The sequence below is a fragment of the Ptychodera flava genome, chromosome 2 (genome assembly GCF_041260155.1).
Source record: "Ptychodera flava strain L36383 chromosome 2, AS_Pfla_20210202, whole genome shotgun sequence".
Taxonomy (NCBI): Eukaryota; Metazoa; Hemichordata; class Enteropneusta; family Ptychoderidae; genus Ptychodera; species Ptychodera flava.
The window spans coordinates 9,671,197-9,687,384 of NC_091929.1; the positions used below are offsets into that span (position 1 = coordinate 9,671,197).

Genomic DNA, 16,188 nt, shown 5'->3' on the forward strand with positions numbered 1-16,188 from the left:
AGTAAAAATTTGAGTCCTTAAATCTGCATTTTACCGTACCGTCGAATGTATAGAAACATGCCCTAAGATAATGTGACGCTGTCCTACAGGTTAGCCCGGTATCCGAGTATTCATCGCCCTCAACTCCTCACATTTAGTATATTCACGCCTGATTAATGGCAAAGTCAGAACATTCATTGTAAAGTCAAGGTGATAAAATACATTAATTTTCAATTACCTGAACGTGTTGACCTTTGTCCTCTCGCCAAGATTAAAGTCTTATTACTCTTTAATGTTGCTGAGGAACTTTGTGTGCCAACAAAAACGCCAAAAAACCTGCCATATGAGCGGGGAAACTTGGAAAAATAAAATGTCGAGCTTTCATAAAAGTAGGACCCAATTCCTAACATCGATTGACCGTCAGGATAGAGCACAATCAAGCAGTAACTGTTGCCGGTCTGATGTCACTCAGCCTTTTTAAAAAAAGTTTCTTGGCTTTTTTCAACGAAATATCAAGTGTCAGGAGAACATAGTTGTTACCATACCTCTCACAATCTAGTTACTCAGGTACCAAAACCTGAGAGGAAACATTGTCAACGATAGGACCACCGCGGTTCAAAGTGGTTTCAAATAACGATCTTTGCTGAAAGAAAAACACCGATCAATTTTAGCGGGGAAGTAAGGTGACGACAGCTTGGGGTCTACGGGGGACAATAATACCAGGTGTCTTCCAACTGTAACATAGAGTACGTATACCTGCCACCACAGACAGGAGGGAGAGTTTCCTGTACCTCTTATCCTACCAAACAGTAATCTTCCCCTGAAGTTCTTTTGTCAGTAAAAGTGGTATTGACCAAACCTGTATACTTTCGCCTACTTAGCTTGGTACGTAATTTCTATTCACATTTTCAGTATTTGAAGTATTCAGGGGCCTTGAAATATTCAAATTTTTTAATGTAACAGATGGAAGCCGTTATGCCTTATCGGTTTTATACCACTTAAAATTGATGACGACGTATGGACTTGACAGGATGGGGGTACTGTCCTCCTTTGCCATCGAGAATGCTGGACATTCAAAGTCAGGCGTTTAGTTTGATTGTGATCCTGTACGTTGATTCATGGAGGGGTGGAGAGGGGCTACCTTCATGTGTTTGCCTTACCATGGAGGTTAAATTAGACGTCCATTGTCTTACCAAGGCTCACTGTTTGGCATCCTTTAATATGATTTTGAACTTCATTCAAAGTAGAAAGCTGTCCTTGAGTTTCTGAGTCAAGGTAAAATTCAGGACCAAAAATGTTTTAACGATTAATTATTTATCTCTGAAATAAGTTCTACAGCATTGATCAGCTCGCACATTTCTGTCCAATGTTTTTTTTTCTAGAATCGCATACGATACTACAATGCATGTACATTTTTAAATAAAAAAACTTTCATCAACTTTATCATTTAAAACCATGTATGTCTTTGTGTTTAATAGGGACAGTCATTCTTGCGCCAGTGGGAAAGTGTTTTGTTTTGTGGATTTTGTGTGTGTGGCCAAATTTCGGAACATTGTACCACTACTTGAATTTCTGCCATTACTAAAAGAAAGAGAGAACCTCACCCAACCGCTGGCCAATTTCCTGAGAAAGATTCTCCCATTTGCTTTGGCGACTGTCTGTCAAAGTACCAGCTCTTCATCGGGTGTTGTGTACGCTCAACCTTTTCACAGTCATGGAAAGATTAAGTCATGTAAAGTGACGTCACAACTTTGGGCGCATCAGTGGTCACACTCGCCACGTTCAAGTTCAACACCTTCGGTGGCTTCACTGATATTTTTTGGGGTAACAGTTTCGTTTTTTTCTGTTCCAGATGGCGTCGACAACTCTACGAATACCTCTCACCGTGTTATTAATTTGTATACTTTTAGTATCACCTGTTGAAGGTAAGAGTCATTGTGATGGGACTATGTGAATTTTCCCAGCATGTTTTTCGCAAGATGTCTTATTGCACCAATCGAAAACAAGAAATGGGAAATGCGATCCGAAACTTTGGAAAGGAAATTTAAAAAAATGATAAATTTGACGGTAATAACTCGGTCCTGTAGCAAACGGAAAGAGTAAGTGGTTGGTTGAATGCATAATTAAATGACTGACTGACAGATGTAAACGCACTCTGTAACGCCAATTACTCTTGTCTCTTGATGTCTTTTCATGGATATTTCTTCGATATTTCCAAATTTGACATCATGACAAGGTGCCTTACGTGTGTTCATTATGCTAATATCTGTGACGTCACTTTGGCAGGTCTGAAGCAAGAAACGTCAGCAGCGTTGGCGGCAGGATGCATCGCTGGCCTTGTAGCAATTCTTGGACTTGGCATGTGGTTCTACGACACACACATCAGGAAGTATCGCGACTATGAAGGATATGAGGCCCACTTTGTTAATCCATACGCGATGAAAGCGTACACCAACCCCGTTAACACGATATCTGGAAAAATTGAACTTGATCCCGATAATTATGGATTCTCGGACACGCCAACTTATTAAGTGAGGGGGGAGCATCTTCACTTTGGACAACTATAGTGTTCAAATCTTTTCCTGACAAAAAGTTATCTGTACTAATATTGCGAATATATGAATGCGAACATTCTTATAAGAGTTCTGTCTTTGATAAGATTGTAAATATTTTCAACCTGTTCGGGTTGAAATCTGTAGCTATATCGGTACTGGGCAGATGGCTGTTGTAAATGGTAGGATTTCGCAACGAATACAGACAGTCTAGCAAATGCAAATGAGAACAGACGCGGGGACAGAGCTTTGTAGATTCCGAGAAAAATGTGCGGAGCAATCGGCCAAAGTCGTGGTTTTGGTATTCGCTGGGATTCAAGAAATGTGTTTTCGCTGATGACAGAATTTCGATGAAGTTTGCTGTACCTTCAAAGGAGACGACAATTCCTACAACGCAGTACGGACGGTGATTTCCGTTCAACATCGACAAAGTCCGCTTCAAGATCTTGACATTTAGTCAATATCTGTACTTTCTACAAAATAACAGAGAATCAAAATACCCATTTTCAAGTCCAATAGCGTCCTCCTATACTGACAATCCAATTCGCATAAAATGTTTCTAAAAATTGCATAATTTTGCTAGACAAAGTTTGTAGATTTGACACCGTGATATTTTCCGAATGACCTTAGGACGGTAATCAGTCAATTAATAATTTCCGCTTTGTAACTCTTTAAAATCATAAAGTCTCCTTTAAAAATGTACTAACGACGTAAACTTTAGTTATAATCGCTATAGCATCAATATAATTAGTGGCATTAAGGGAAGCAGTTCAAAATTCAGTTTCCCAATCGCTAGAAGTCGTATGTAGTACCGTAGATTATTTCCGTCATTCTGGGGTTACTCGTTTGAGTGATAAGAATGAAGCTCAACAAGAATTGCATTACTACATAATCAGGGATCAGAGAGTTGTTTTGACATAATTCCGTCATAGTGTATCTTAAAGAATTTTAAAAATTCTTCGTTTTCTGTGTACATTTTTCACCCGTAAGAATCGAAGTTTAAAGGAAGCTGGTTCGTCGTATAAAGTGAATTCATGAGTCTGAGATAAGTTCAAATTGTCATTTGTTGGGATCAAGGTATCAAAATAAAGCTAAAGGTGTTATAATTATGAACTTTGACCTCTCCGCCATACAGAAATTCGACCAAACTGCGGGGAAGTGGTGGGCTTTTCACAGAAAAGGGAGGGACATCGAACGGCTCCAGGCTTCATACTGTCCCGTGGGCTTTAAGGTATCAGACACTCGTGACAAAGGAGCCTGGATGAGCACTCTGGTAATAGTCTTTCTTGAGTACAGGCGTCTCTTACCTTGCAGGTCCTCTTTTTGTTTGAACAAAGCACAAAAGTAACGGTTCTTTGGGTTTGGCGACTTGCTATCTTTCTGTATTAATCACAGGCACTTACAGGCCTCAATAGGAGATGAAATGACGTAAATGTGAATTTTAAAACTGTTAGCATCTAGTGGATTTGAATATACTGTTTAATTGTTGATAGATCTTCAAATTCTACGAATAGTTTAATAACGACTCTCTGTAATGTATTTTCATAGTCACTTTATTAATGTAAATTCATAATAAAAAATATTTGACAGTTTTACGTAAGCCATCATTGGTCCTGTGTCAGAGACTGACATTTGTGATTGATGCGAGTGCCCCGTAACTCTGAAGTATGAATTGAAAATTGCTCCTCCAGTTAGAATGCACCTCGGGGACAGATATTCCGACTCTCAAACTTCTACAATACTTGGCCTACCTCTTTTAGAGGTTCATTTCAATTGAGGCTCATGGAGTAAATAAGGTTTTCACCGATTTATTTTTCCGAAAATTGATGTTTCCTCGTTGAGTTTATACAGGTTTATCGGCCATTTTGAATTTAAAATATTGGCAAATAATGGGTAATTCTCTTTCTCTTTTTTTCAAGTTGCACCGTGACCCTTTATTTTCATATTGATTTCGAAAGGGAATTGTTTGAAGTTTCCTTACGGAAAATGTTAGCAATAGTTTCAAGTCTGTTAATTTCTAGGCGCATGACACCCTAAAGCAATCTGAACATTGCAAATATACAGTTTTTCTTGAAAAATTCGTTCTGTTATCCACGTTTGCTGATATGTATTGCACACCAAAGAGTTGACAAATCTCTAGATATGAAATTTCTTATCATCTAGCAGAAACCTAATGATGTTATATGAATATTGAATATTGCAGCTGTGTTATACACAGCTCCGCCCATTGTTTTATTTCTAGAAAAATACGCATCAGTCCTAATAGTCTCGTCAAATGGCGCCCTCTAGATCTCATTTCTTCCCGGGTTGTCATGGTTTCCTTGCCGTGGCTGTAAATATTGTGTGGCGCCATTTTGGTTTACCGTCTTCTGTTTTCTCACATTTAGCTTTTGCTCTTTGAAAGACTTCTTCTATAAACTCTTCTCTCATTTCTTCCGGAATTCGTTGCGCCTGGGGAAGAAATCCCTTGACAAATGCTGAAATGCAACGTGCAATACAGTTAGGGTCATATAAGAAGGTTTCTTGCAAGATTTAAGTTATCGTGAACTGTGCAGTGATCAAGTTGATCCCGCCGTGTGGTGAGTTTTGATAGCTTCTCACTCGAGAAAACTAGTTCGGGCAGGGGAAAGAGCCTATCGCCCCTTGTTCACTTTTAAAAATCTGCTGCCGAGATAAACCTTAAAACTTTTCCCATACCTTTCTCAAGGAAGCATTGAATCGTTTTCGAAATCACCAATAAAAATCAGGGGGTCAACATGCAAAATTTGATACTAAAGAAACAAATTACCCAATATTTCCTGACACTTGAAAAACAAACTTGTCGCCATCCCTGTGTTAACTCTATGGGGAAAAATAAAATTTTCTATTTTCGATAAACTAACGATGAAAATTGTTCTTTCTCCAGCTTCCAAGAGCTTTAAAGTGAGACCCTCACCAGTGGTAGCGCAGAAAGGAATTGTAAAAATTTGAGAGTCCGACTATTTGTCCACGACGCTTCGCGAGCAGCATCTACGTATTTCTCTTTCATATACCACTTCTATTCAGTTTTTTTGCATAACGTCATCTAGACTATTAACACCTTGGTGGAGGGAACCTGAAAATGTTGACAATTTACTATGGCGTCAAAAACTGTTCCGGAGCACTGATTTCTGGCCGTGTCGTCCATGGGAACATTTTCAGACAGAAAGTTATTGCACAGATTCGTAAAGACATCTAAAAAAGGACTTCAGAATTAAAGGGGTACAGTCGTCCGAACTGGGTTCAAAGGTCGTGTGGGTCCCATACGACCAATGTAAACACTGTATCCAAGGTACGATGGTGATTGATGAAAGTTAAAACATGTCTGTCATAATCTACATCGTATAATTTAAATGTTGCAGCTATGATGATGAGGTGCATCTAGATATCGTGCACGAAATACATTGTTTGTAAACAAGAAACTTAAACAGGCGCAGTTCCGAAGACATTATCCCTTTAAACGCTGAGAAAAGTGTCCTCCGACAATTCTAGGTGGTACCTAGACTCTCGCACAGCAGCTCGCTCGGTGACGCAGCTCTGTCTTCAACCGTATAGTGATGCGCCCTCAACGGTCTTTCTAGCAAGCGAGGCTGACCGAGCAAGCCGGGCTAAACCCGTTGCGGAACTTGGAGTAGTCTCGCTTTTCAGACCTCGTTCGCTTCCGTCGCTGATGCAATTTAAACCATCAAAGTAAACTACGCCGCTGGCGGTAGGGACAGACATGTCGTCGAGCGAAGCGAAAATTTCCTTACCCCAAGATCTTTAAAATGCCCCTCCCCGACACAAGTGGTAGAGCAGATAAGTTTTTGAAAATTTTAGGGTCCAAATATCTGTCCTGCCGCATTCTACATTATGTAGTGTAGAGACAGGCAATGGTTATCAAAAGATAGATAGGAAAAAGAGAATGGCAATCTTTTTATTTGGGGACAGAATAAAAATGATAAATCTAAAACATCGCTTGCACATAGTTGCGTTAGAAGTGGACCGTGTCTACACGCAGAAAGAAGCGTACGTAAGGGAAACTTACTTTTACTCTGAATATCGTTATCGAAGACATAGAACGGTAACACGGTATCCAGCTCACACTTGACATCAACAAATCCTGCTGTGGATATCGTGTTGGCAAAATCATTGAGGGTTCCTTGAAGTGGATAGTGCTCATACACAAATCCCTGAAAAAGGAATAACCGTTATTAGGTTATGAAACATGATCACATTTTTGAACTTATAATGAAACTTGAGCACGCCATTGACGGAAGACAAGACCGGAGATCATGACTGACACCCCCCCCCCCCCATCTCCCAATCATGAATGAAGTGAGCCATCATCATTGTTCCAGGATGGTGGTCCAGAGTACGGTGAACATTCACTCATCAATTACGTTAATTTTGTCAAAAATTCGAAAATAATATTCTTTATTTGTTTACTTACTGAAGACAAAGGGTTTACCAGTCCCATTCATAAGCATGCAGAAGTTAAACATTTACAACGGTTGTTCAAATCACCTATGACAGATGAGTCAGCCATGGCTTCAACAGACAAGCAGCCCGGTGTATAGCAAGCCTGGGCAAGATCGTGAGTTGTTGCCAACCCATGGGATGACGCTCGATGCCCGAATCGAAGGGGATGTTATCATGATTATCTATTATCTGTATGATGAGCACCAGGCCAATGTTTATTGTCTTATTAAAAGTATTACATCCACCTTATATCCGAAGCAATGGGTAGAAATACTGAAGTAGTTACAAGCATAGAGCGAAGTCACATCACAGGCAGAGCGTCGCCGCTGTAAACGGCTCATTTCCCGATCACCATACCTAAACTTGCTTTCAAATAACAACTATGAACCGAGACAGCATTGTTTATAGCCTATATTACGTTTTGATTGTACAAGAATGTTGCATTCTTTACTTCAACTGAGTTGCCAGTATGTGCACAGGCGACCCATAAAGTATTACTGAGATTTTCACACTGTTTTCTCTATCATTTTCTCTCCTTTCTTCATGCTCTGACTGATCGGAGTAAATAAAATAAATGGTTTATATAACCACCGAGGGACGGTGATATAACCTAGCCTAGCCTCTGTGACTCTTTATTTATTTACACTCCATTACATGGACGTATATCTCTCATATACACACATGCTGTAATTAATTAGTCAACACAACTAATTATGCTAATCCGTGGACTTATCAGGGATTTTACCGGTTGGTCAACATCGCGAAAGATAGGAATGGTAACTATAAAACGGGTAACATCACTATCTTTCCCATGTTGACCAACCTCTGATAAGTCCTACAAATGACAGTCACTCGATTTTTTTACAACTTCTATACTGGCTATTGATGAGAAGATCCTATTTATTTACCTGTAAATAACCCTTGTATTCTGGTAACTCATCCACTGCATCATTTATGACACTGAAGAAGTGTGGCCTCTCGTCAACTTCAATGTTTAGAAAGCATTCCCCGCCAGACTTCAAACAATTAAAAATACATCGCACCGTCATTGGCCAGTTTTTGATCCAGTTCAGACCAAAATACGACAGCGCTTTGTCGTAAGAGTTTTCCCATTCTTGCTTGAATGCACTCGGGTCTCCGGCATTTCCCGTAAGGTACGTGATGTTGGGGGCGCTGTTTTGGGTTCTTGCGATTTCTATCATGTTTGGATTGATGTCAAAACCTGCAGAACACGAGAGAGAGAGAGAGAGAGAGAGAGAGAGAGAGAGAGAGAGAGAGAGAGAGAGAGAGAGAGAGAGAGAGTCAGCATTTGTAGTGAAAGCCGCAACAAAACAACCCCCTGGCCTTTTTGTTCTTAATCACAGTCCTTCATTACAATTTTCAACACCTTACTGCGGGACGAAAGTATCTTCATAATACGAACTTCGGGCGACAAGAAATGATTATATGAGCAAACGTTGATTTGTGTTTACCATAGTCGCTGCAACACCAATGACAAATACAGTGTAACCACATCAGCCACTAACTGTCAAAATTAAGCTATATATGATGGTTCATACTTCATTGACACCGAAGGTCGACTTATCACCACAGGCGGCCCAGACGTATTGAGTTTTTCTCACTGTTTTCTCTATCATTTCTCTCCTTTCTTCATTCTCTGACTGATCGGAGTAAGTAAATAAATGATTATATAACCTAAGCTAACCTAGCCCCTTGCCTCATTATTCTTTTACACCCCATTACAAGGACGTTTATCTCTCATATACACATCTTGTAATTAATTAGTCAACACGACTATTGGTGGACTTATCAGGGATTTAATGGTTCGTAAACATTGCGAAAGATAGAGATGTAAATGAAAAAGGAACTTTCCCTACATTTCACAATATTGACAACCCATAAAATCTCTGAGCTGATGCACGTGGGGCAGATCAGAACGGGACGTGTCATGAACGCCATTCTTATCTAATCAAAAGGTTATTGCTCTCATATTCATCATGACCTTAATTTTGGAACATTTCTCTGTGACAACTTTAATACTGCTACAACAACAGCCTTCATTTAGGAAAAATAAAGCATGGATATTATTGCGATGTACATTCCATGTCTGCAAGCCTTACGTTATGAACAAACGACAATATAAAACATGAAAACGTATTCGAAACAATTTGGTGACGAGCCAGTTTGGACCACTTTCAAAATGCCGATTCTCATACGCGTAGGGACCCAGAGGAACAGGCCATTTAGACTTAGCAGTGTCAGACCAGAGTAAAATTTTCAGTACACTTAGTACATAAGTAAAAACGTAAAGGTCTTGCTGACTAACTCATTCTATCCTTACCTGTTACGGATTTCAAATTAACCTTGTCGGCTATCAACTTTGTCAGCTCTCCAGAACCACAGCACACATCGAGCAAGGCGTCTGATTCGCTGAACGACAATCTCTTTACGACGTCCTCAGCAGACTTTCTCACAAATCTCAGTCTGTAAGATGAGTATGACTCGGCCTCGTCGATGTTCATACTGATTGCTGGTAGAAAACCTGAAGTAGAAATATTAGTTTCAGTTGCTTGTCCAGTAATTCCTGAGTACGCTGCTCCTTTTATAACTATGCGAAACTATGAGGGCGCATATTAAATGTCTTTTCAATTGTTCTTGTTTGCGATGTACCGGAAGTGAAAAAGGTTGAAGCAGAAGATACATGCATACCTGGAGATTTTAAAAAGTATTGATATAGGTCAGCCAGAACGCAGATGTATAGATTTTGTAAAAATTATATACAAGCTGCGCAAACATCCAAAAATAATTTACCAAATATTTGGTTAAAATCAGAAGAACGATTTGACACCTCTACGAGCTAATGGTCTATCCTTTAGTTACAAGTTGTGTAATCAACTGCAACCATCTCAAAACATTATTAGAAGCACTTGTGTCACCCAATTTGGGTGGTGGGGAGGAGTGGTGTGGTAAACACACGTGCAGCAATGAGGATGAGGCTGACTCGGCTTTCATAAACGAATATTTAGCCTAGGGTCCTGACGCGCCCGGGGGGCACAGGTGCCTTGAGTCTCTGAGTATAGTAATAAATATATGATTTGCACGGCCCTTATATGTTACATGACCACCCTACCCCAACGTCGGGCAAAGTGCCACCTGCTCTCGGGCAATAAACCTGGACCTGTACTTTAGGCAACGTATATAAAAATATTCTCCGAGTCTCAGTGAAGAAGAAACAAGCCGTAGTGAAAACAAATGCGTAAATAATTACGTTGCATAAGGCGCATTATGCATATTAGCTCTCATTGATATTCCTCTCTTCCTACCTCCATGTTCTACTCAAGGTCATGTCGTCCACAATAATGCCCTTGACGAATGACGAAGTTCGCAAAAGCGGCAGTCGAACCACAGGGACAATGGTTGAACCATAGACTACTGTCCATAGACTACAGTCTATGGTTGAACTGATAAGAATTTCAACATGTCAGAGGGATCAAAACGATTTGCCAAAATGGTACTGTCATTGAGATGGGATTTACCTGGCCTTGAGTACGATTTCGTGTGTTCCAGCTGAGAGTAGCGTCGCAAGACCTGAGCTACACCAGGCTCCGACAGGCGGACCTGACAGTATACCTGTACCAGCTGATGGTCCTACTCCTCCGTTGTTTGGTTATGTTATGTCAGGGGCCGGGGCGAACTCTCACTGCTCGACGACTCAACTGACTGACTGATGACTGCATGCATGGTTGTACAATCAATACTGGCTTATGTAATAGTAAGGCTGCGTTCACAAAAACCGGCGACGGGCTAGAGGAATTCAGGGGGATTTGAAAAGTTTGGGGGTAGTGGAGAGGGGACTTGAAAGTTTTGCACTGCCTATAGGGGGGCCTAAATTTTTTGTTCCTTTTACCCTCACATTTTCCAATTTCAAGGTCTGTCAGGTAATTCAATTAAAAAAGAATAACATTTTAATGTAATCCTATTGTTCTGATGTTAGTAATAATGATTAAGCAAAATGTAGAACCATTTTGTCACATTTCATGACTTTTATCTCGAAAAAATCTAAACATGTATGATTTTCGTAAAAAAAACCCAAATAAGTGGGCCTAGTAGGCCTAACAGGGCAGAAGCTGCAATTGTTGATAATTTGTTTTCAATATTTCTGTGCAAATCAAATACAGTTTCTTGCTGTCTGCCTATATAATACGAAACATATGTAAATTATGTATTGGATGATAATTGAATAAGAGTCCAGACTGAAAGTCATTTACAAATGCACAGTACAATACACAAGCTGTGTTGGCAAGCGGAATACTGGACAGTTCAACATACTGGAGGGACGAGAAGAAGAACACGGTTGTATAAACTGGACAAAAGAATATTTTCAAAATAATCAAAGTTACCTGTAATACAGCTTCTGCCTTGCTACTGCAGTGTCACTGTCACTGCATATGGCGGTGACAGAGATAGCTCTGTGATGTAGGTCTTGAAGAAGAGTTTGGGTCAAATGACGTTCATAATAGAGAAAATATTTGTACATAGGTTCAGACCAGAGAGCAACACATGAAAGACAGGAAACTTGAAAGTTATCAGGGATTTTGAATTCTGGCATATGAGAAAATCAAATACTAAAGAAAAAAGATGGGTCACCATGCTTGACTTTCTAAATGTTCACATTCTCATCGTAAAATAACACAAATGTAAAACTTTGAACAGCAAAGACTCTATTTTAAACTAAAAATGTGTGACTGAATTGAATTATTTATTTTTCTACCAAATTTGCCATTATTACACAAAAATATTAAGATTAAAACATAATTTTATGGAATATTTTTTACCTTCCAGTATTGTAAATCTTTTGTAAATTCACAATTGTATACTCTCTCATGCATTTTGTGTGCTCTTCAGCAGGTGCCATTCACCTTGCCAGAGTTGGATTGGACTGAAAAATCCAAAAAATCCATTGGTGCGTGTTAACAAGCGACCTAACGGCCGATAAAGCTCCGCTGTGTTTATGTAGAGAATAACTATTTTTGACACATATTGATGAAGAAGGTGGAAATCTTTGATAGCTCAATGCAATGGCCAGAAAAAAGTGGCTAAAATAAGCTGCAAAAATACACAATTGAAGATTTCATCATACTTTGAATATATCACATCGGATCATCCCTAAGAACATGTCAACCAAAGCTATCTAATGAGTAGTTTTTTGAGAATAAAATTTTCTGACCAAAAATGGCAACAATTGCTCACAAAAATAAAAATTGCAGATTTCATCATAATTTCAAAAGATCAAATTTAGTACATCTATAGAAACCTGTATACCAAATTTCAAAGCTGTTAGACCAGTACTTTTTGAGAAACATTTTTTGACCAAAATTGGGAAAAATTGCTCCAAAAATTCAAAATTACAGATTTCATCTATAGAAACCTGTATACCAAATTTCAAAGCTATCAGATGAGTAGTTTTGGAAATACACATTTTTTGACCAAAAATGGCAAAAATTGCCCCAAAAATACAAAATTACAGATTTCATCAGAAATTCAATATATATTACTTAGCTCATCTGTAGAAACCTGTATACCAAATTTCAAAGCTATCAGACCAGTACTTTTTGAGAAAGACATTTTTTGATCAAAAATGGCAAAAATTGCCCCGAAATTACAAAATTGCAGATTTCATCATAATTTCAACAATATCATTAAGTTTAAGGTGATCTGTAGGAAGCTGTATACCAAATTGCAAAGCTATCAGATGAGTAGTTTTGGAAAACACATTTTTTGATCAAAAATGGCAAAATTGCCCCAAAAATACACAATTACAGATTTCATCAGAAATTCAATATATATTACTTAGTTCAACTGTAGAATCCTGTATACCAATTTCAAACTATCAGACCCGTACTTTTTGAGAAATACATTTTTTGACAATAAATGGCAAAAATTGCCCTAAAAATACAAATTTGCATATTTCTGCACAATTTGTACAAATCTGAAATAGATCATCCCTAGGGACATATGTACCAAATATCAAAGCTATCTGACTGGTAGTTTTGAAGAAGAAGATTTTTAAAGATTTTTTTACCAAAAATGACAAAAATTGCCTTAAAAATACAAATATGCAAATTTCACCACGATTTGAACAAATCTGACTGAAGTCACCCTAAGTAAACTGCATATCAAATTTCAAAGCAATCGGACAAGCGGTTTCAGAGAAGATTTTTTTACCAAAAACAGCAAAAAATGCCCCCAAAATACAAATATGCAAATTTAACCACGATTTGAACAAACTTAAGTGAGGTCACCCCAAGTGAACTGCTTATAAAATTTCAAAGCAATTGGACTTGCGGTTTCAGAGGAGAAGGCAATTGTTGACGGACGCCGACGACGACGGACGATGGACGACGACGGAAAATCAACCTATTTGATAAGCTCCGCGTCGCTGACAGCGGAGCTAAAAATGAATCAATTTAAGAGCTTGCCTTATAGGAATATGACACTACAAACTGCTTATAACAGGTACACCTGCGAGTAGAACTGCCCAATATATGTTTATTTTTTCTCTGCGTGCATCCCTAATAAGTATGCGGCTGTATGATATTGGGGGGGGGGGGGGACTTGATAAAAAATGTTGATCATTGGAATTTTGAGAGTACTGAGGGGGGTCTGAAAAAAATACTTTAATGGCGATTCTTCCAGCCCCCCCCCCCCCCCCCCCCCCCCGTTATTCGTGAATGCAGCCAAGAGCTCATCGCTGCATCGCTGAGTCTCAAGACGCTGGGCATCGCTGAGTCTCGAAAAAGAACGTGTTACATTCGTACCTGCAGTCTTGTCTTCATTGACGCCCTTTCTGGTTCGATTCAAAAATGTACGTCCACTTATCCAAATGCAAGTACACGTCGACTTCAGACAACGCCAGAGGCGTATAGGTCATGCCCAACACCAGGAGCACCGTACGATTCAGATACAAGTCCTTCAAATCCCTCATGACCCCTGACCCTGTTGTAGTTGTGATTAACATATCATTGATAGGCCACACTCTCAGAGGTTTTGTTCGTTGACGCGTTTTGATTCTCTTTAGTTTTACAATATTATATTTGACATTCAAACCTGCAGAGATGTTTTCAGGGAAAATGTTTCGATTAAAAAAGGAGAAAATTTACCCTAGGAAGTGGACGTTTGGAAATTTTGTGATCAATCGTACACACCATGAACCATGTCGATATACCAAACTTTAGGCCAGCAGGGGGTAGAGAAAAAGATGGGTTTGAGAAAATTTGCCAAAATAATTTACATATGCAAACTTTATCGTCACTTGTATTCATATACAAATAAGACTTGTGATTGGAAAAAAAAGAACAAACATATTTGTTCGATATATTGACTTTTCATTTTAGTTTTTTAATTGTAACGATTTAAAATAGAAAATCCCGGGGAGAATCATTTGAATGCACAATTGTTAAAGACAATTAACATACAATATACAATAATGTACATGTAATTATACTCCTGCATTCGGAACGAGAATGGCTGCGTCGCGGACGAGTCACGGTTAATTCCCCATGTCGACCGTATCACTCCCTTCGATCGACTCGTTGACTGCTACTGAATGCCCCGTCAGAGTTGATCGTGATGATGAACTCACAAGCTGTCAATGTTGTTTCAGAAAATGTCCCTGCTACTGCAGCGGTCAAGGTTCAGTGGTACTGTCTTGGGTGATAGTGTACGCTTATCTTTGATGACTGGCGGTGAACAATATATCGGCTACGGAGAAGCATTACGTATTGGGGCGTCAGTGGTGCAGACATCGAGCAATTCATCTAAAATCAACGTTGAAAAACAACAAATTCATGCAAATCGCAGTATCGACCGCGTTTTATATTTTAGACAGGTATTTTAATACCTTGCATATCCTATCAGTGCTTCATTAACCCCCACCCCGACCCCAATTTTGCGTTTCGGGAATTTGAAAATCAGTTTCGAACGTGTTGAAAGTAGTTCGGGTCCCGTATCCACCAAGTGCATGTGTAACGACGATTCGTCGTACTCTTATACCCACAGTACAACGCCATAAAGGGCCAGTTAGGCTAATTTTTGATAATTTTTTTCACCATTTTTGTGTAGAATGTCAACCATAATTCTTTGTTCTACTCCCCAAAATATGTTGATATACACAGTATTCACTCGTCAACTCAGCCTGTACATATGTACACTGCATTGTTATTGTTGACAAGTGAATTCTTGTCCGGACCAGAATTAAAATGTAACTATAACAATGCATTTTAAACATATAGACGCCAATTGACAAAACTTAATAATTGGCGTTTCAGCATTACTTTTGGAGTAGAACAGGAAGTTGCAGTTGACATATATATTTAAAATAATGAAAAAAATCATCGAAAGTTAGCATTACTGGTCTTTCAAGGATAATGGGTCTATGTATGTGACATGAGTAGAGACGAAAATGAACTGAACAAACAAATGGCTTGATGAATTCTTCACTGCAAGAAAATGTACATGTCTGGAAGGTATTTATTTGTATTCTATGGCCATGGAAAGGTCATTATCTATGCATAAAAACCAATTTAATCAGGGAAAAACGAATGTATAATCGTTAGATTTGCCAAGCGCGTCACAAATAAATAAATAACACTAAACAGACAATCCTGGAATATCCGCCATATTTTCAAATTATATTATAATACCTATTCACATGTCATATTTATTTATATCTAATAGCTTTCAACGTCAAACATTCGGCTGGGTGTAGTAATGAGTTTATTTTACGTCGAAAAATGTTTGACTGAAACCTTGCCCTTCTGATTGGCGGTAAGACATGAAACCACCGTCACGGAAATATACATCCTCCGCGCAAACTTTATCAAAAGTGAATATATGTAACACAACGCGAACGATAGACACAATAGGCAACCTGAATTCTTGAGGTCAATGAGTCTGATTGACATGAGTCAGACTGACATTAACAATGTTGTGGTAAGGTGTCTGACTCAATTTAATTAATGCCAATATAATATTGTCACCATTTACTGGTTATATAAGAGGTACTATCACAAAACACCCTGGTGTGAAACGAACAGGAGCCGCTGATACATAAATGTCTGAAAAAGTATCCCAGAAAAAAAACCCGTTTGAAATGCTGTATAAGTCCCGAGCGACTCAT

The 16,188-nt window shown here is 38.9% G+C and overlaps 1 protein-coding gene across 1 annotated transcript; it reads right to left on the minus strand.

The window, feature by feature from the left end:
• Nucleotides 1-4,066: 4,066 nt before the first annotated feature.
• Nucleotides 4,067-13,920, minus strand: LOC139152863 (demethylmenaquinone methyltransferase-like). The gene is made up of 5 exons (XM_070726218.1): nt 13,829-13,920; nt 9,352-9,552; nt 7,919-8,232; nt 6,577-6,721; nt 4,067-5,008 (listed from the first exon to the last, which is right to left on the minus strand). Exons 2-5 carry the CDS (start codon nt 9,530-9,532, stop codon nt 4,842-4,844), a joined length of 807 nt encoding a protein of 268 aa, XP_070582319.1. The 5' UTR covers nt 9,533-9,552; nt 13,829-13,920; the 3' UTR covers nt 4,067-4,841.
• Between the last annotated feature and the right edge of the window lie 2,268 nt (nt 13,921-16,188).

Excerpts from the sequence above, each read along its gene's own strand:
- LOC139152863 (XM_070726218.1), bottom strand. The coding sequence starts at position 9,532 with ATGAACATCGACGAGGCCGAGTCATACTCATCTTACAGACTGAGATTT. Across the intron at positions 6,722-7,918 it reads AATACAAGGGTTATTTACAG|GGATTTGTGTATGAGCACTA; the intron begins GTAAATAAATAG and ends TTCCTTTTTCAG. Across the intron at positions 5,009-6,576 it reads TAACGATATTCAGAGTAAAA|CATTTGTCAAGGGATTTCTT; the intron begins GTAAGTTTCCCT and ends GTTGCATTTCAG.